The sequence below is a fragment of the Muscardinus avellanarius genome (genome assembly GCF_963383645.1).
Source record: "Muscardinus avellanarius genome assembly, chromosome: 11".
NCBI lineage: Eukaryota > Metazoa > Chordata > Mammalia > Rodentia > Gliridae > Muscardinus > Muscardinus avellanarius.
In genome coordinates, this window is record NC_137797.1 from 15,637,133 (window position 1) to 15,658,894 (window position 21,762).

The 21,762-nt window shown below is 42.4% G+C and overlaps 1 protein-coding gene across 2 annotated transcripts; it reads right to left on the reverse strand.

Annotated features, from left to right (window-relative positions):
• Positions 1 to 563: 563 nt before the first annotated feature.
• On the reverse strand, positions 564 to 21,374 carry FBXO7 (F-box protein 7; the record flags this gene model as incomplete). 2 transcript variants are annotated; one of them, XM_080705620.1, is made up of 9 exons in its annotated part: positions 564 to 944; positions 1,938 to 1,975; positions 4,281 to 4,457; positions 5,060 to 5,155; positions 8,773 to 8,856; positions 10,851 to 10,992; positions 12,562 to 12,789; positions 17,205 to 17,499; positions 21,253 to 21,374. In XM_080705620.1, the coding sequence occupies 9 exons, from the start codon at positions 21,372 to 21,374 to the stop codon at positions 564 to 566; spliced, it is 1,563 nt and encodes a 520-aa protein (XP_080561746.1). The 2 variants fall into 2 exon arrangements, with proteins under 2 accessions (XP_080561746.1, XP_080561747.1); XM_080705621.1 differs by having other exon boundaries at positions 12,562 to 12,785; positions 17,201 to 17,499.
• Between the last annotated feature and the right edge of the window lie 388 nt (positions 21,375 to 21,762).

A 21,762-nucleotide genomic window follows, 5' to 3' on the forward strand; every position in this document is an offset into this window, starting at 1 on the left:
TTAAAAGACCTGCAGAGAGAGGGAGGAGGTGGACCACCTCATGTTCAACTAAACTAGCTCTGTTTTTGTTGATTTTTATAAATTGAACTTTTGTTTAAAGAACATCACTAAAAAAAAAAAAAGAAAAGAAAGAAAAAAAAAACCTCCCTGCAGTAATAACCTGTCTACACACTGTAGGTTCTCTGATAATTTTTAAAAATGACATTGTGGATCTGTTTTGAATATTTATTACATATGTTTCTGTAATAAAGACAAGACCACCATGTACCTACACTTGTTTTTAATCTGATACAGAACATTATCAATATAACAAAGATCTGTTCTAGAGAGGACTCCAGAGCAGGGAAATCAGTAGTAGCCAACTACCACCAAGGTCCACCTGTGACAGTGACTTCTGAGTGACACCACCCTGCAGCTGAACGCGTCTGCAGGATCCTGGCAGTACAACACTCACCAGGACAATCGGAAGATAATACTAGAGAACAGCACTCCGAGGAGACGGCAACTTTAAAAACTAATATAAGTAAAACCAAATCCAGCTCCAGAGTGAGATCACAAATCAATCACATAAATGATGGCCGGCTGTCAGCTGACCGGCCCCGGCTGGGTCTGAGGGGAAATCTGTCATTGGGGCCACCTCGCCCTGGCAGGAAGGGCTCAGGTTCTGGAAGTGGGCCAATCGGATCAAAGCGAGGTCTGAGTGGAGGGAACTGGCTGCGTGCCTCCTCAGACCCCGGGATGAGTGAACGGATTGGGTCCCCAACATAGGGAAACATTGGCCTTACATCGTATGCACCACCAATAATCCCCGGAGGAAGGAGCGTGCTGGGAGGCCAGGGCCTGGGGCTGGGATAGGTCGGGATGGGGTGGGAGGATGACGGCAGGAACATCGCGTGCCGCACTCGCTGAGCTTCTTTTCTTTGTTTGTGCCTCTTCTTGTAGAGCTGTAGAAAATTTAAAAAAAAAAAAAAAAAAGAACAGATACGGTAAATTATTGCATGTTTCCCTACAGTTCTAATTTGCTTTCATTACACTCTAGCTACACTTTCCCTCCCCACACTGTCTAGGCACACAGAAGCTCTCCACAGAAGAGAGCTTTGGCCCGTTTCCATCTGCACAAATAGACAAGCAGCTCCGAATGCAGCGCCAAGTGAATTCCATTCTTTAACCACAACACAACTGAGCACTTGTGCCAATCTGCGGTAACAGTGAATCCAAAGGCGGGATAACCAGTGGCTCTGCCTTTTAACACTGCTACCCAGAGCTCCCAAGCTGATACCAGGCAGAGGTTAGCCTTTTTTGAGAGTGGAAAATTTACGTATCTGTTAAAAATGTCATGCCTTAAAATATAAAGTTAAGGTACTAAAGGAGAGAAGGCAGCACTTAGATTCATTTTTTTTTTCACCTAAATAAGGTCCTCAATGGATCTCAGTTTTAAATATTAAAAAAACGTAAATATCACAAATTAGGTGCCTATTTTAGAGGATGGAACAATTCTGAAGAACAGTACTGTGTGTTTTGTACATCTCTGAAGATTTTCACCGCACTTTACTCTTCTCTAGTCCTCCATCCTTAACAGTAGCCACCTGAAAATAACATCGCTTATTCTTTTCACAGTGTACTATGCTGATCAGCTGAACAGTTTAAGACAATTCCAGCACAATAACTCAATTTTTTTGGCTCTAAAAGAGTAAGGAAGAATATTTTACAAAAATTTGAAAAGCAACCATTATGTTAAGATTTCTTCCCTGTGTAACTATAGGAAAATAAGAATTACATGTAAAGTAAAAGTTGAAAACACTCTCACTTACTGGAATTTAGCAATAGTTAATAAAATCAGATTACATATAAAAGTGAAAATATGTCCTTAATGCATTAATTCACTAGTTATTTCTGTATCGTGACCATTATTAGCCTTGATATTTAAAAATACCCACGTCTTTCCAATCTGTGTCTCGAGCTCTGACAGTACCATCTAAAAAGGTAAAACAAAAAATAAGGAATTAAAAACACTTCATTCATCCAGCACTGAACAATGAGTTCTTTTACCTAAAAAAAGTAAAGCTTACACGTTAAGCATAAAAAGAAACATGAGGCATTTGTCTAGCACACACTGTATCATTACTTCCTCGGATCTAATTCAAACCCTTCCTCCATGGTTCAGGATGGCCATCAACGTGCAGTGCTATGTGGTAATTAAACAGTGATCCCTAAGGGACTTGGAGGGCGCGTGGCTGCGCTCCCCTCCATCGACTGTCACACACTGTATCTTCTCCCCAGCTTCATCCAGGTGTGCCAGCTGCTTCTAACCCTGTGTCTCAACTTACACCAAACTGAGTGACAGCCCCAAGCCTTCCTGTGAGAACCCATATTCTTTACCGCAGGGGAAGCCAACTCAGGCTTTTCTTCTATAATTGGGTTAGATTATTTCCTCCCAAACATGTTCTAACTATCAGGAATATGACCATAACCAAGTATTTTAATGTTCTTATTTAAATTTGAGAAATGAAGGAAGAACAATCTAAAAATGATACTGTCTTTTCTACAAGTTACTGCAATAGCATGGAGTAAAATTAATATAAATGCTGACTCTGCAGCTGTATCTACAGGGGAACTCAGAACAAGCTTTCACACCACAGTCTAGAGATAAGGGACTGATGGAGCTGTAAACCCAAATAGACAGGCAAAAAGTATGCGTTCCTTTTATAAGTATTTATATTGTAGCCTGCTTTTTTTGTCACTTGTTCCAAGTATGTTGGTCACTCTGTCTTTTTCTTTTTTTTTTTTTTTTTGCAGGCTGGGGATGGAACCCAGGGGCATTCAACCTCCAAGCTACACCCCCTGACCCATTTTTTATTCTTTATTTTGAAACCAGATCTCACTGAGTTGCACAGGGCCTCACTAAGTAGCTGAGGCTGTCCGAGAACCGTGATCCCCCAGTCTCATTCAGGAGAATGCTGGGATTACATGCGTGGGCCACCACGCCCATCTTGTCCTTTCTTTTTGACTTTTTTTTAATTCTTAGAAATGACACCTACTTGCTAACAATTATGACAAAGTAACATTTTAAATTCTGAATTCAGGGGAGTAAGTAAACAAGACCTTGCCAATCAGAAGAGGAGGAAAAGGAACAAACTAGTTCATTTATATCTCTCACATGTTGAAGTTCTAAAAGAAAAAACAAATTTTTAACCATCCAGATGACTCCATATTATATTCTATTTAAGAAGGGAGATAGCCCACCAGGTTTTACATTTGCCACAATGGTATGTTAACAAAGTACAAAATATCATTTGAGCTTTTTCTGATGTGAAATATATAAGAAATATTTTAGACTGCAACCCTAACCCACATAAAAATAATTAAGATAGTTTGCTTCTACTTTATAAAGAGATACTATTTATAAAATAAATAATGTTTTATTGTGGGTTTTTGTTGTTTTTGTTTTGTTTTGTAAAAAAAAAAACCCAGTTCATTGATTTCATGGCCCATCCTAGGGTCAATTTGAGAAACACTGATCTGTAGTAAAATGGCAGTGGCAGGAAAGCAGCAGCACAGTCGGGCTTCTGGCCTTGACCTGGAAATCCTGGTGCACAAGGTCCACGGTCCTCATCACTGCCAAAATGATCACCGGGTCACCACAATGTGCCCATCTGTAAACAACACGCGCTAGCACGCCACGGGTGAGCACTCTCAGCACACACGGTGTCCACTGAGGAAGGCGCTTAGAAAGGCACAAGCCACCTTTCCTAGGTCAGATACTGAGATGGTCTCCAAAGAGTGGCTAGAAAATAAGTCTGTCTTCCATTTTTCTGTCCTGAAATAACATACTTAGTCTAATGGGTTACTTGCGTTGCAGAGAACACAAAGAAATTGTGGAAAGAGTCTCTGAGACACAGGCAAAGGTTTATGAAGCTTAGGATCTCTTTAAGGCTCTTATCATTTGCAACTAAAAAAAAAAAAGAAAGAAAGAAAAGAAAACCACAGTAAGAAAGATCCCGTGTGTGTGTGTGTGTGTGTGTGTGTGTGTGTGTGTGTGTGTGTGTTTTCTTGGGAATTGAGCCTAGAGGTATTCTACCCCGGCCCTACATTCCTGCCCTATTTTAATTTAGAAACAGGGTCTCAGTAAGTTGCTGAAGACTTCATGAAGTTGCTGGCTTCAAACTTGTGAGCCTCCTATCTCACCTCCCAATTACTAAGATAACAGGTGTATGCCTCCAGGCCCTGCCAAAAAAAAAAAAAATTTTTTTCTTAAGTTAACATGTCATTACGAAAATCACCTCGAAAATCCCGCAGGTATAGACACCTCCAGAGCAGCGGGTCGTTTGAAGCAATGAGGAGGTCACGACAAACCGCAGACAGAGCCAGGACAGAGCGGACATCCAAGAGTCGGAAGATTCGCAGCTTCAGCTCCAGCGGGAGGACCACCAACCCAAATACATCTGGAAGGTTCAGTGCTAAGAGAGAAGAGACAGTCGGGCATCACCGAGTAAAAAGCATCCAGTTTTCCCATTTAAAAAGAGCTGCCCTTGCCCTTGTTTTATGGCAGCACTGAGGATGGAACCCAGGGGCATTCTACCTCCGAGCTACACCCAGCCTTATTTTTTATTCTTTATTTTGAAACAGGATCTCACTAAATTGCAGAGGACCTCACTAAGTAGCTGAGGCTGGCCGCGAACCTGCGATCCTCCTGTCTCAGCCTCTCAAATACACTACCATACCCCGCTATTTGTGTGCTTACTGAACACCTACTATGGGCCAGACTTTGTGTTAAACCACGAGAATAAAAGTGAGACATATTCCATACCTTTAATCACAGTCTCACGTGGAAATACACCAACAATTATAATATACTACAAAAAGATTATAATAAAGATATATACAAAATGCTATGAAAATATGTACCAAAGAAGTCTTAAGAAACTGACATTGAAGACTAGTCTTAAAAGAGGATGCCAGCAGGAGAAGAAAGGAGAGGAGTCAGGTATCAGAGTCACCAAGCAGAGTCCCCTGCCTCTCCTTTCCAGCCAGTCAGCTTGTGACTGATTTCACTTCTTACCTTGTCTGGTGAAAGCCAGAAGAGGGTACACCAGCTGGTCTTTGAAGAGGCGGGAGAGCTTCTGAAGATCTTTATACACCGTGGCTGCATTTTCCCCTAGAGTTTTTTAGAAATTAAAAATCAAAATACAAAAAAAGGCATTTTCTAGTAAAAAACTTATCAAATGATGATGTCTGTCTTCTACTTCTGCCAGACCAAATCAAAAGTGGCAAATATTCCCAAATATTCCTAAACAGACCGACATAAACCAAAGTCCTGAGTAGAGGAAGAGGTAGAATGCATGCCTGATGACTCTGAATATTAGATGTAAAGCTAAGAAATCCATGACATCAAATTAATAGAGCTGGGCCGAACTACAGAGTTCATAGGCTACAACTATAGAAAAAACTGTCCTAAGAGATTCGTGCAAGTGGCAAATATTTACTGACTACCCGCCAATTTCTTCTGGGCACTGGGCATACAGCAGGAACCTCCCTTACAGAGCTTAGATCCTTGTCAAGCAACAGTACTTATCTCATGATGACTATGTAGCACCAAGTGTCAAGCACTTTTTGATCCATCTCTCACATCAGCAATTCTCCCCTGAGAGACAGATGTATTATCTCCATTTTAAAAATAGGACAAGTATATCAAGCCTGCCCACACCTCAGAGTGAGCGGTAGGGCAGGAATGATACAAACCTACGTGTGTCACTACTCTGCAACTCACGGTGTGTGGCCCAGGGATCAGCAGAGTTGACATCACCTGGGCACTGTTAGGGACCAATGAATCCCGGGCCCCAGCACAACCCTATGAGCCAGATTCAGTAAGATCACCACGTGATCCACAAGCACATTAAAGAGTGGAAACACTACTAAATTTCACGCAAGGTTCCCACTTCAGTTTTACTACTTACCAAGTGTACACACCCCTGTAATCCTTGTGTTTGAAGGAGACACCACTACACCAGCTGTTGAAATGCAAAGGCCCACGCACAGCATGCAGTACATCCATACTTCATGCCTGCTCCTTCCCCATTCCGTCTATATTTATTTCGCTATAGCAGCATGCTCATTATAACATGATTCTTAAGAACAAGGAAAGGGATCTGCAAGCTAAGCTCTAAATCTTCGATGTGTGAACCTGCAGTCTTGATTTGAAATCTGATGTCAAGACCTCATTTTCTTTAAACTGTTTTCTTTCAGCAACCTCTCATACAAGTAATTAGAAACTTAGAAGGCTCGACAACAGCATTTGGTGAACAGCACTAGGTCTATACTATAAGCCACAGTAAAGTCATCAAAATGACTTGCCGAATGAACAGCCTATCCTTTCCCCACATAGAAGCATTTTGCTAAAACACTTTAAAAAAAAATAGTGCACAAGCTTATACAAAGGGACTTTCTATCTCCTTTTCCTTGCTTCTATTTAAGAGAAATAGGATAAAGAGCAGGAATTTGAGCCAGAACCCTTTAGAAGTTGTTTTGAAAAGCCTGGGGGTCAGACATATCTGTTCCAATTCTAAAGTCCTTCATTTATTAGGCCTATGACCCTGAAGCTATTTAATCTCCTCTAGACCTGTTATCTGTTAATATAGGCATAAAAAACTGCTGCATAGTATAGAGTATTTCTTCCACCAAATTCCTCCCTAGTATGGAGAGGAACATAGTGCTACTGCCAAGAAACTTCCAGGTTTTTCCAATCCTAATGAAAAAACATATATACAGATTTATCATCTAGTCCATGCATCCTTAACAGGGGGAAACATAGTCAGGGGGCAAAAACTGGTTTCTGGAGGGCAAAAATCATCCCAGGTGTTACACTGGTTTGTGACCCTCCAAAGAGCCACAGTATATAAGTATACAATATATATGTGGTCTTAAAAGTTTCATAGGAGAGAGCAATTAAGAGAAAGAAAAAGAAGCATCTAAAAATCTCTTTAGGTTAGTGATATTAAAAAACAAAAAAGACCAATTAGTACTAGTCTGTCTGATAGCAAGTGTTTGATTCAACTAATACTCAGGTTCTGACTCTATATCTAAGCATTATAAATATTCTAATGTCTTCTTTTCCCATCAGTTTTACATAAGTCAGCCTCTCTGCTCTCCCCCACAAACAAAAAAAAAGCATCTATCATAGACAAAGTAGGCAATTCCACCAGCACCCCCATGGCGGGAGCACTGAGCCAATCTGGGAGGGAAGTAGTTGCAATAAGGGTGCTGAATAAAAAGAAGAGAGGTGGAGGCACCCACGGCGGGAGAGATGCTAAGTAATTTCTTTTCTGTAAAGAGGTAAGCCAATAAATTTGGGAACCACTACCTAGACTTCAAAGCAACCACCTAACTCTGGCCAGCCTTCCCTAAGAGACACTGCTATAAACGCTGTCTCCCCACTGTACCCGACATGCCCATCTGGCTCATGTCCTCCTCAGTTTCCTGTGAGGATTAAATGGAATAACACATGTAAAGGCACATGCCTAGCAAAAAGCAAATACTTAAAAGATGTTAGGCCCCCTGTCTACCACCAGTCTTCTCTTCCAACCACCTGTCTGCCTCTCACAGTTTTGGTTTAGCTAAAAAAACAATAAAAAGAAAAACCTTTTTTGCACCTATTAGTAATTTTGAATATAAACAAACTATGCTTAGAATGCAAATTTGATAAATCGTAATCTGCAAATAGCAATCAAATTTATATCAGGCAGGCAAGATGTTACACACCTATAATCCCAGTACTTGTGAGGCCAAGACAGAAGGATCACAGGTTCAAAGCCAGAGCCTCAGCAACTTAGCAAGACCCTGCTTCCAAGTTAAAAAATAAAATAAAATAAAATAGGGCTAAGGGTATATCTCATAGGTAGAATGCCCCTGGGTTTAATCCCCAACACCACCAAATACATATAAAACAAAATTTTTTTTGGGGGGGGTGGTACTGGGGTTCCTGGAAGCCCTTCTACCTCCAGGCTACACTCCCTGACCTATTTTTACATTTTTATTTTGGAAACAGGGTCTCCTAAGCCAGCGCGCGTGGCTGACTTCGAACCTGCGTGATCCTCCTGTCTCCGCCTCCCAAGCACAAGGATTACAAGCATGCGCCACCACGCCCAGCCTTAAAACAAACATTTTAAAATTATTTCCATGAAACACATCTTTCCCATAGTGGTTAAATACAATGCTGGATGGTTCTCAAAAAGTTAATACAGAAACTGCAACTTAGCATCAGAATGTGGTGAATTGCATGCAAATGTTAGCTTATAACAGAAGGATTATAATTCATCACTAAAACTCTAACAGGAAAGAAACCAACACTTCAGATCATAGTCACAACCTCTGCAATCTTAAAGAAATAGCACTGTCTTGAATTTGCTTCAACTTCGTTTAGAAATGTTCAGTCTTTTGAACACTATCTTTCTGGCTGGAGAGTGTGCATATGTGTGTACACACTCCTGTGTGTTTGTGTGTAGCAGCGGGGACTGAATCTAGAGGCATTCTACTTCTGAGCTACATCCCCAGCCCTATTTCATTTTACTTTATTTTATTCTTTGAAACAGGGTCTCACTAAGTTGCAGAGGGCCTCACTAAGTTGCTGAGGCTGGCTGTGAACCTGCCATCCTCCTGTCTCAGGCCCCCAAGTACTGGGATTGCAAGTGTGTGTCACCACTCCCCACTATCTTTCTGATTTCTTAAAAAGTGAACTTGTCAAAGCTTCATCCCAAAGTTAAGTCATGGTTATATCACCTGGATCCTCTGTGCAAATAAAGGATGCTGGCAGCAGCTGCAGTCTTTTCACACTTTTAATCTCACTGTTGAGTTTTAGTGTAGCTGTAAATAAGAAAGAATGGTGATTAAAAAGAACTGTCACTTCTTCATCAATTGCCTTCCTTCTTTAGGACAGGCAGCATTTCCTTGCCCACAATGTACTAGGGACACATTATGCAAAACAAATTGCTCTATGCCTATTTCTTTTCCTCACAGCAAGGTCAAAAGTGTAAACTTGCCGTGAAGTAAAACCACTGTCCAACTCTACCTTTAAAAACTAGTTAGCATCTTTACATACAGTCCACTAAGCACCACTAAGAGCAGCTTAACAGTAACTGAGAGAGATGCAGCAAGGTTAACAGAGGCAACTAAACACAATGAGACCATTATTTCTATGCAGTAACTAAAAAGATTTTTTTTTTCAATTTAACCCTTGGCAATGGGTCTATTCTTATTCATTAAAAGAACCCTGCTAGTTTTCACAGCACCCTCACTCTCTAGACCCAGAGGGCCAATATTCTTGACATCACCAGAGGGTTCAATTTTAATCGTATACACAAAGGCACACTTCATCTCCTTCCCTAAAAGAGCTAGTGACGTGCTCACGCACACGTGCACCACGCAGGGGCCCTGGGTGAAGGAAAGTCCAAAGGACACACTGTTCCTTCGCAAAGAATCCAGCCTGGGGTGGCCGGCTGCCAAGATGAGCGAAGGGACGAAACGTGAGAAGAAATCACAGGACCTTCTGTGGACAGAGGACGTTTATAAGAAAATGAGGCAAAAATCACAACTTCACATGTACTATTTGCAGGTTATGATGTGATGCAGCAGGACAACTAAATTAAGGACAGAAACCATTGGTACTCTGCATGCTAGAATATGCTACATATGCTAAGTATAAAGAATGAGCCGTATGCTAAGTAGAATTGTTAAGAGACTGCTAGGTCCTAATGCCATTACACAGTCACATACTAACAAATGTGGAATACCACCAAAGCTGCTAAAGCTGTAACGTTGAGACTTTTAAATGACATTTCAAAGAATCTAGTGATTAAAAGGAAATAGTAAAAATTGCATAAGAGGGGACCTAGACCTAGATCAAGATAATGTAAGTCAGTAGCTTTCAAAATAAATCTTAGCCGAAGAAATATTTTTCAAACATAGAAAACACACAAAAATAGTCATTCCAATCTTACCACGCTACCTTAAATATCTAAAAGGGTAAATCCAAGGTGGACGTGGTGGTGCAATGCCTGTAATCCCAGCATTTGGGAGGCTGAGACAGGAGGATCATGGTTTGAAGACAGCCTCAGCTACTTAGTGAGGCCCTCTGCAACTCAGTGAGACCCTGTTTCAAAATAAAGAATAAAAAATAAGGCTGGGGATGTCACTCAGAAGTAGAATGCCCCTGGGTTCCATCCCCAATACTGGGAAAAAAAAAAAAAAAAAAATATATATATATATATATATATATATATATATATGTAAGCCAGGCATGGTGACACATGCTTGTAATCCCAGTACTTGGGAGGCTGAGACAAGAGGATCATAGATTTGAAGACAGCCTCAGCAAGTAGTAAGACTCATCAACCTGTGAGAGCATTTCAAAATAAAAATAAAGTAGGGCTGGGATGTAGCTCAGAGGTACTATGTTCCTGGGTTCAAACCCCAGGTCCCCCCTCCACACACATACACACAAAATAAAGACATCTGTAGAGAGTCCTAAAAAAAAGAAAAAAATTCTTCAAAGAGTTCATACATAATAAGACTTTCACTCCTATTATCTCAACTCCTCCCGGAGTAAAATATTACAAAAGACATCAAAAACCCAAGAGTAGAAGCCACTAGCCGAAACATCACCCACACGTTCTGTAATGTTTCAGACATGTATAATAATATTCAGTGGTCCAGGAATTAAATAATGTTGAGAAAGACTCACAACTGCATCATGATAGCCAATCACTGAAGTGGCTATAAAATGCCTGAAAAGAAGCATAACATACATAAACGATGTGCTGAGTTCATAAACCAGCGCCACGACTGCACTGTCCACTTACCATTCACAATGATTAGGTTTCCCAGAGGCACACAGGTGAGCGCAGCGGAGCCACCCTCGCAGAGAGGGTGCGTGTACTGCAGCTTGTACACGCCACCAGACCGCCACTTCTCTGGCATGGACACTGCCTTGGCTTCGGTCCCCTGAAGAGGAGATAAAAAGGAAACAAACAGTAAGGAAAGTAGCTACTCTCAAATAAATTAAAACAAAAAAGGCCCTTACCTTGATTAAAAAGTAAGCATTCCAGACAGCCCCCTTCCTAAAACATGTCACATCACTAATGTGGTTATTAATGGACATCCTGTAATATTTTTCTATCAAAATATTAGAACAGGTAAAATAACATCATAGAAATAAGGCTTCATTTCTTCAGACACTGCCTCTCCTAGCAAAGTTATATCCAAGATCCCTTCTTTGTAAAGCCTTTTTCAAAAACTAGTCATTCTTCTTCCATTCCCTAATAATACTCTGTCCATATTTCTTTGTTTATTTTTTTTTTATTTTTTTTTTTTTTTTGGTAGTACTGGGGTTCCTGGAAGCCCTTCTACCTCCGGGCTACACTCCCAGATCTCTTTTATTTTTGGAAACAGGGTCTCCTAAGCCAGCGCGGCTGGCTTCGAACCTGCGCAATCCTCCTGTCTCCGCCTCCCAAGCACGGGGATTACAAGCGTGCGCCACCACGCCCGGCACCTCTGTCCATATTTCTGCAGTTGCTCACTTCTATTCTGTTATGTGGCAGTCGCCACCACGCCCGGCACCTCTGTCCATATTTCTGCAGTTGCTCACTTCTATTCTGTTATGTGGCAGTTTGTTATGTATATATTCTAACTGCCTTTCCATGTGTCTCTCTCATCTACTTATGGACTTGAGGACAGGGAGTAGTTCAATGTTTGTACATCCTAATTCCCGGCCCAGTACACTACATGCCGCAGGTGTGTGAGCGTCTGTGAATGACACTATCTTTGTAAGCCATCACGTGGCCCAGTGCTGATGTTGTTGTGCAGGAGAATGGAAGCAACTCAGGTTCCATCCTAGACTTACTAAGTCAAAACTAAGCAAATAGATTCTAATAAAACACAATAAAATCTGAGAAGTTCTGCGCTACGTATTTCTCCTCTGTGATCACTGATATCGTATACATATAAGTCTCTCTTAGAAAGTAACCAACCAGGCAATGGTTTACATGCTCCTCTATCTCTGCCACTCTCCATGTGGGCAGCCTGAAAGCAGGTATCGCCCACACCTGTGAGCAGGCTGAGAGTGGGACAGAGGCTTAGCAAACACATACTGGGAGCAACGGATGAAGACAGCCACCACAGCGTAAGAGTGAGGGCCTCTTCCTCACCAAATCTTATTAAATTACGGGTACTTCATAAAGCCATTAATGTAAAAAATAAGCCAGTGAGCCAGCCACACCCAACCCACACACATGGACCCACTTTATGCTTAACTACAATTACCATTATCTCTATACTATTAAATGCCAAGAAAGGAAATGAAGAAGAAAAAAAAAAGAAGGAAAAGAGGGCAGAGCACATTTACTGAATGACTACCATAGTGCATTACCTGCTGGGGACTTTATTCTCAATATCCAGCCACATTAAATAAAGAAACCTGGGACACTACAACACCCTGGTGATATTTACTTACGTGCCCATGCCCCAGGGGAAAGCTTGTGCCCACACGGGGTACCTGGTCTGTGTAAGACCTACCTGAGGCATGTAGCCCGACTCCAGCATGAGGAGATGCACCAACACTATCAAGGCGTCACTGGCGTTAGAACAGTCAGCAGACTGGTACAGGGTCTCCAGAGAATGCGGCACCTGCCCATCTGCCGCCTCACTGCAGAGCATGGGCTCCCAGAGATAGAAGCCCGAGCCCTCTTCCATATCCACAACCTCCTGGACTGACTCAGCTTCAAAATTTTGACTAGGCTCTGACTGAAAAGGACAAAACAACAACCACAAAAAAATGAATTCATTAAAAATACTTATTTTTACACAGTATATCTTAGATCCTAAAGTGAACTGAGGTCAGTGCTCAGAGCCAAAGCACATCACTGGGTTTAGAAACAGAAGACACTTTAAGATGGCCCTTATAAGCAAACAAGCCTCCAGACTACCTTCCATGTTGAGTCCATTTGTTCCAGCTACAATGTCAAAAACCTGGAAATCATCCTTAGGTCCTCCCTCTACCTACTAAACCCCACTCCAGGCTTCAAAGCTCCACTGAAACTCATTCCTGAATGCGTCTTTTAAAAGCTGCCCCTTCTACTCCACTGTTAACTCTCAACTTCAAACGCTCACCACCTGTCTCCTGATTCCCCGCAACAGCCTCCCTGCCTCCACCTTCGTGTCTTCCAGTCCACTCTACCCACTACTGCCGGCTGCTTGGCAATTAAGAATCCAGGCACGTCCTATGGCCCAGTTTAAAACTTACCACTATTTCCCCACAGAGGCTCCCGCAACTGTGCCTCAGACTGTGCCCAAGATGTTCTTAGGGGAAAAGTTGGTGCACAATCAAGTAAGTGTGAAAAATGCCACCTAACCTCACCCTCTATATTCATAAAAAAAATAGTAAAGCACATGATTGTAATCCCCGCGCTTGGGAGGCTGAGACAGGAGGATCGCACAGGTTCGAAGCCAGCCTCAGCTACTTAGTGAGGCTCTCAGCAACCTAGTGAGACCCTGTTTCCAAATAAAATATAAAATAGGTCTGGGAGTATAGCCCGGAGGTAGAAAAGCCCCTGGGTTCCACCCCCAGTACCACACAAAAAAAAAAGTATTATAAAATCTCTGAGAAGTCTAAAAATATTAATTAATAGTAATGTTAAAGCCAGGCGTGGTGGCGCCCGCTTGTAATCCCAGCATTCGGGAGGCTGAGACCAGAGGATCACAGTTTGCGGACATCCTCAGCTACTTAGTGTGGCCCTCCGCAACTTAGTGAGACCCTGTCTCAAAATAAAGAATAAAAAATAGGGCAGGGGGTGTAGCTCGGAGGTCAAATGCCCCTGGGTTCCATCCCCAGACCCGCAAAATAAAAAAATAAAATAGTAATGTATATGTAACATCTCACCAAGACAATGGTCCTCCTTCCTCAGTGCTCAACATCCCAGAGAGGACATGCTGCCTAACTCCTACACTCCTTGATATGCAAGGCCCTTCATCCCTGATGGCACCTGTTTCTGATGATCCCTCTGACCCACTGCAGTTCTACCACCTCTTCAGCAAAGATGCTACAGACCACCTCTGCCCGCAAGGCCTTCTTACACTTTACCACACAGCACTGCACATTTCTGATTACACACCTGCATCCTTCCGGGACTGATTACCGGGGAACAGACTACAAGTCACTCATTTTGTTCCCCTAGTGCAGAACCTGGCATACAATACAGATTCAATAAGTGTACGCTGGGCAAAGGCTGAAGGATAACATCTTACAATGTCATTTTTTTGTTTTCAAAGTGTTCACTCATTTGTGCCTTACAATAATCTTATCAATCAGGCAATGCAGTCTTTTATAGGTACTATAATTATAATTTAGAGAGATTAAATCAAGGTAGCCAGCTAAAAAAAATTTGAAACAAACCTAGATCCCCAGACTCCCACAGCTCAAGGCTTTTACAAGTTAGACAATAAAATTAAACTACTATATTAATTTTGTCCAACGCTGGTGCTCAACTGTTAATGAAAAGCACATAATTCTTCTTTTTAAGTTTGCATTTCCATTAAAAAGTAAAAGGAAATTAAAATTACACAATATGAGTGAAAGACTGGAGGAGTAGAAGGGAGCCAGAGACAAGAACATTCCTCCCAGAATCTTCGAGGATCTAAGCTGTAATGGCTACAAAAAGATCCAAATTCATTTGTTAAAACCCAGAGGCCAATGATAATTCACACTATCTAAAAAGGAAGACTGGCACAAAACCATTTCCATGATTTTTTTTGACAGAGACTAGTATGTCAAAATCCCACTTACCATGGAGCTAAATTATGAAATATAAGAGCTTTGCTTCTTTACCATTATGCCTTTCAGTCATCTACTACCTATAAGTAGCATGAAAACAGAATATATTTGAAAACATTTTAAAAGGGTTGCACTGAGCTGATAACTGCGTGTGTGAGAGATACCAAACCCCTGGTGAGATACCAAACCCCTGGTGGGCTTATCAAATTCTACTCCTAATTCCACAAGAACTCCTGCCATTGTCTGGGCCACTCTGATATGAGTATTAATCATATTCTTCCCATGTGTGGAAATGAGAACACACTGAGTGCCACCTCTCTAAACAGATGGTCTTGCCGTAGGTCACTTGCGAGCCTCTGGAACAAGAGATTAAAATGCACTGGAGCTAATACTTGGGTCTAATACTGGTTATTTCTACTTCTCATTAAAGACAACAGGTTCACAAATACAGTGATAAATTAATTCATTTTTAATTACAAGAATAAAATTCACTATATCTGGTTTTAGGTTTTACCCAACATTTTTTACCTATTTAATTTTCCTTTTTTAATGCTCCCTTCCACATTGAATTAGCAATCCTTCCTTTGTGTGGGGGGTAGACACTGGGAATTGAGCACAGAGGCATTCTACTACTGAGCTCACCCCCACCCCTTTTCATATTTGGGAGCAGGGTCTCACTAAGTTCTGACACACTAGCCTCAAACCTGTCCCAGCCTCCCAAGTACTGGGATGACAGGCGTGTGACACCACACCCAGTCTCGGCAGATCCTTTTCTAATGCTCCCTTCTATATTTAATTAGCAGATGTTTCAAGGACTGAAGGCATCAAGCTGAGTTTCCATGCTAAAATTTTACAGTCATCATATGCAAACTTTAGAATATAAAATAATATGCTTTTAGAACTAAAGTTCTTACCTTCAGAAAACATTAATAACTCAAAATTTTCCAAAGGAAAACTAGTTGACTATCACATATACTATAAAATTGGATAGTTTTTTAAAAGTACACAGAAGGAAATGGGGCCCTTCTACCAAAGTTATCTCTGAATGAGTGTACCAGCAAGTCAGAAATGTAATTTAAGTATATAGCCAAATATCCTTATTCATTCCCCAGATCACCTCCATAAAGCAAAAACAAAAGAGATACGATAACTTCTAAAGTAAATTAAAATCCGTACATCTGGTCAGATGATATTCACAACTTATCAACCTGTTAAGTATTTTTAATACCTATATTTAATGCCATGATAGGTGCGCTATTAATACTTATATTCACTAACACTGAAGTCCTACAAAAAATATTGAGATGCTATGTGTACACAGTACACACACACACACACACACACACACACACACACACAATTAACAAGAATGGTACATGTATTAGTATTAAAACAAACTGTCCACCCATAAAGAAACTAAAAGGCAGGGTAATAAATAATAGGTATTTACAAGGCAATAAGGATAATCAATACAAGGAAAACGATTGGGCTGTGGTTGGCCAGGGCCTCGGAAGGTGGGCAGAATACCCAGCCAGGGTGAAAAGCAAGAGCAGGGCCACAGGAGTGGCCGCCAGGTTCCGTGCTTCCACACGCCGCACGCAAGTGGAAGGGGAAAGGACAAGGAGTCTGTCCTGATGGAGATGACAGCTTACAGGAGGGAAGGTGGATGGGCAACTTTTGAGAAAGCCTTGAAAACTAGGGACAGGAGGACAGCTGCCATTCTCTTCCATGAAACAACAGGGTGGCACTAGAGATGGGTCTTTTTCAGCTGCAAATCTATGGGCACATCTGATAGGGAGTCGCGAGAAGCAGAGGAACAACATAGGAAGGAACAACAGAATGGAAAACACAGGCAGAAGACAAACCTGAGGAGCCACTGAAGAACAGAGACAGGAACCTGGAGGAGAAGGAACTGGACAAGGCTTGTCACAGGTTGGGGCATAAGGAGTTAAGCGGCCTGGGGAAACAGTGCCACTACAGGACAGAGAGGGAAGCTGGTTTTGAAAGAGAATTATCAACTGCATTATTTACAAATTCATGTTGGATCTATGAGTCTGTGATAACAATTTTAAGTTTCAGGCATAAATGTCCAGCAAAGCATTAGGCACTCAGTGGAATACAAACACACACATATACACACACACACATACCTTTAGAGAAGAAAAACTGGCAATCATAAACTTAGAGACAAAAAAAGCCAAAGAATAATTGATCTGAAGGGGTACCTGAACAAATTAACTAGGTAAGAACTGGGTATTTCAGAATGCCTGCCCAATATTGGCATTTAAAAAGAAAGCAATCAATTGATGAATCATCCTGGCTAGAACAGCTGCCGAGGCAATATGACGTATGAACTACTTTCTTTCCTATCTTTGTCTTTAATACCCACCATACTGTCATCATTCTGGGCATCAGATTGGGCGGCCTGTCCCTGGGCTGGATCATCCAGTTTTTCATCTGGTACGCTGGCCTGACTGGAGCTGGTGGCCAAAGAGGGTTGGTCATTATCCTGGAGTAAGGAATGCTCTGAATCTGTGGATGAAGGTAAGTTAGGTGCTGGCATGGCATCTTCAAGAATCACACAAATCAAGTCCCCAGAAACAATCCCATACGAAGCCAACGTCTCTTCATCTCCAGTGAGGGCATCCTTGTTGTTCAATGTAATTGCAAATCGGGTATCAGAACTGCCAAGAAAGATGGATAAGGACAGTAAGAGCTACCTACTACCATTACCCTAAATAATACACTTGGAATACAAATACAAATACAGTACATGGCATGACTCTAGAAGAACTAAGTAATGGGGGGGGGATTACTTGTTCTTATTATCAAATGCATATGTTTCAGATTTCTTTGTATTTTTTTTTACCGGGGGTTGAATCCCAAAGCATTCTACCTCCAAGTTACAGCCCCAGTATTTTGTTTTTTATTTGAAACAGGTTCTTGCTAAACTACTGATGACCTCACTAAGCTGCTGAGGCTGGCCTCAAACCTGCAATTCTCCTGTCTCAACCTCCCAAGTACTGGGATTACAGGCAGGTACCACCATGCCCAGCTAGGTTACAGAGTTCCAATGATTAAAACTTTAGTTTGAAATAAATGTTTTCATCAATTCTAAGATACATACATGTTTACATTTTGACACATTTAAAATTGAGATGCTTCTTAAAATCCACCACATATCAGTTTAATTCACATTTCTTAGTGCTTCATTAAGTAATGTATCTTACAATAGGTAGCAACTAATTCAATGAAATACTCTAAAATATAAATTAGATCATATAGTTCTTCTGCTTAAAAGCCCCCAGTGGGGTCAGAACCTGGAACCAAATCCTTCTCGTGGCCTCTGGACCAACATTCAACCGTCCCACTTCTCCCGGGCACCTAGTGCCAGGCGTCCTCTCCCTCAGCACGCTCAGTTCACTGGAGCTTCCCCACCACCCACTGAAGCGGTGAGCCCCATGCAGCCTTCCGGCCTCTGCACTTGCTCTTCCTCGATGACTGACTCCTCCTCATCACTACGGTCTCAGCTCAAGTATCACCTCTTCAGAAAGGCCTTTCCTTCCGCCTGCTTCCAGCACTCTCTGCTCCGTTCTCAAGATTTATTCTGGTTGTAACACCAGCACTCGAACACACCATATTTACTAGCCTGGCTTCTGTCTTCCACGCAGCTAGCACTACTTTCAGAAGACGAGAGATCTTGGGTGTCAAGTTTGAAACTGTACCTCCAGTACTTGCCAAATTAAAGTACTTGTGAAATAAATGCAACCACCAAACATTAGTTGGGAATATTAAGATGAGGGTGAAATAAGGGCTGCCGAGTCAATGTCCTTACAGGGTAATTTGCTCACACTGGTTCCAAAACACTGGATCCATATCCTAAGTGAATATTCATAATCACAAAAAGTTAGATGAGAACAAACCCATCCCTCCTACTGATGACAAGTACTAGTTCACCTTGTAGAGATGGTCAGTTTATGTTTGTTTATTTGTTTGGTTTTTTGGTGGTACTATAATTGAATACGGGGGCATTCTAGCCCCAAGCTATCCTCTAGACCTTTTTATTTTTTGTTTGCAAACAGGTCTCAGTAGGTTGCTGAGAGTCTAAGATGCTGAGGCTGGTCTCAAACCTGTGATGCTCCTGTCTCAGTCTCCCAAATACTAGGATTCCAGGTGTGCAACACCATGCCCAGAGAGATGATCAGTTTGACGCCTTTTATATCGACAATAACACAAACAAACAAACAAAAAAAAAACCCACTGCTAAACAAGAGCTCAAATAAGCATGAAGCAACAAACTCCAATCCATTCTGCACAATAGAGTGTTTGACCTGGAGAGAACAGCATTGCCTATTGGTGAGGAATAATTAACAGACCCTTGTAAAACATTTTATAAGACATTTACACTCAATGATGCTAATTTGACTCATGTTTAGGGGGCTAACAAAAGATGAATTCCTTTGAAAATCATGTCCTGCATACTTTTTCTTATAATTCTACTTGCTAAGAAGTCCTCCAAAAGAACTTTTCTTTCACACATATATTGTTTACCAATTTAAGCATCTTTGATAGATTACTGAAGTAGAAACAATTCCTGCTCATTAGGAGTGGCTCTCCTTTTTAAAAATGTTTTGATAAACATAAAGTTGAAAATCTGCCAGATGACCAAGAAAACATCATCCCTATCTGGGCAGAGAAAGAAAAACCACTTCAAATGAACAATGTGTTTAAAGATCATTTCATCAGAGGAAAAGGTTGTATTTTTTAAGCAATACTCCGAACAATGGACATTCAAATGTCTAGTTGTAGAAAAGATAAGGAACAGTTGGTTTAATGTCAGCTCTCCTTCTTATTCTAGGAGGGGAGAGCTATTTGTAAAGCCATACATAGTTCTCCAAGAATCTGTTTTCTGGAAAGGGGGGAGGGGTTCAACTTTACCAGAAAATGAAACTCTAGTCTTTAAAAAAAAAAATCTGTATTTCATAGCAATCCTTGATCTACTTGCTCAGCAGACACTTTACTTTCACAAGCTGAGGCTTAAATTCCTGCCAGTTAACCAGCCTCAACTTTAAAAACAAAACTGAAACTTATTTGGACTCAAGAACAGCATACTGGGTTTCACAGCCTTTTGAGATCTCCTGCTTAAAAAACAATAAAATACACATGTACATCTACACAGTTTCAAAAATGTATGGTGGGTAGCCGGGCGTGGTGGCGCACGCTTGTAATCCCCGCGCTTGGGAGGCGGAGACAGGAGGATCGCGCAGGTTCGAAGCCAGCCGCGCTGGCATAAGAGACCCTGTTTCAAAAATATAAAATAGGTCTGGGAGCGTAGCCCGGAGGTAGAAGGGCTTCCAGGAACCCCAGTACCACCAAAAAAAAAAAAAAAATGTATGGTGGGTAATAATACCAACCTGTAAAAGTCTGAGGGCTTAACATCAGCAATAACAGAAAGTATGTCACTTTCTATAATGTTTAAAAGAATTTATGATAGTACCTCATCTTTTTTAATTTGTAGAAAACAGGCTCACTTTTAACCTAATGATGCTTTAATTGTAAGACTTAAAGAACAAGTTCCCATAATATGGCCTCATTTTACTAAATTCCTGAAAAATAAAGTGAAAATGTGTAAAATTGTTATAAAGGATGCCAATGAACAGAAAGGTTTTCTTTTGAGAAATTCGCCTAATGCCCCTCATATTTTTTTCTTAGCACATTTAAAAATCTACTAGCTCAGTATGTGAAGAGGGGCACGCACATATTGTCCCTCTACTCCCAAGTTAAGTTCCAAAAAATATCTTATGGGGAAACAAAACAGCTTTATCTTCAGCGCCATAAATAACAGAATTCGATCTTTTTTCTCACTGCCTCCAAACTAAAAGCTCTGCAGGGCCAGCCTAATGCCAATGTTTACTTGGTTTTAGGAGGGGGGAAAAAAAAACTACCTCCCCTAGGAAAATCCAATTATCAGAAATGCTCCTACACACGCTCAACTTCCTAAAACTTTGCAGAGAGAAAGTCAAAGTGCTCGCTGCGGTCCCGGGCACAGGCACACCAACACAGTCTAAAATTACTGTCGCCTTCAAGCGACGGGACACATCCTAGGTGGCCTCGATGCGTGGCTTTTCAACTTTAGAGTATATGGCTTTCCCAACTTTGCCCGGGAAACACCTATGGCTAGGGTCGGCTAAGCTAAAGAGAGAGTGGAAAGGCTTCGGGCAAACCCAGCTCCGGGATCCAACTCGCGCTGACAAGTCAGGCGCAGCCCGCGCCCTCCCGGGGCTACTCACCCCCGCGCGGAGGCCCGGCCATGGTCCCAGCGCCCGCCGGCGCCCGCGCGTCACAGTCACGGCCCCGGGCGCCGCGACGCCCCGAGAGCAGCCCTCACGTGACCGCCGGGTCCCGGGCCGCGCCCGCCTCCCGCGGGCACCGCCTACCTGTACCCCCAGGAGGGCAGCAGGGCCTGGCTCAGGTGCGCACGCAGCTGCCCCAGGGTCGGCTCCGCCGCGGGCATCTCCAGCACCTGGGTCCGCTTCTGAAGCCGCACCCGCAGCTTCATGGCGGTGGCGGCGACCCCCCTCCCCCCGCGGGCTGCTGAAGGGGCGCTGGGGTGCAACCGGCACGGGCCGCGACTCTTGAAGCCCAGCACTGCGCCACTCTTAAGAGCGCCCCCTGGAGCCTGCCGATCTATGGCTCGGCGCGCGACAGCGCTGCCTGGGGCGCGGAGCACACTGCGCAGGCGCCGAAGCGGCCGCGCAACAGCAGTGCCTGAGACATGGAGCACACTGCGCAGGCGCCGAGGCTGTCACCCGGCCTGCGTTCCCCGCGCTTGCGCCGCTGTGGTTGAGCAGGTTCCTAGGTGTTCCTGGAGGCATGTTGACACCTACCTGGAGGGATGCTGCAGACTGTCGCCTCTCCCCGGGAACCGAGCCCTTGCCCCATTGCTC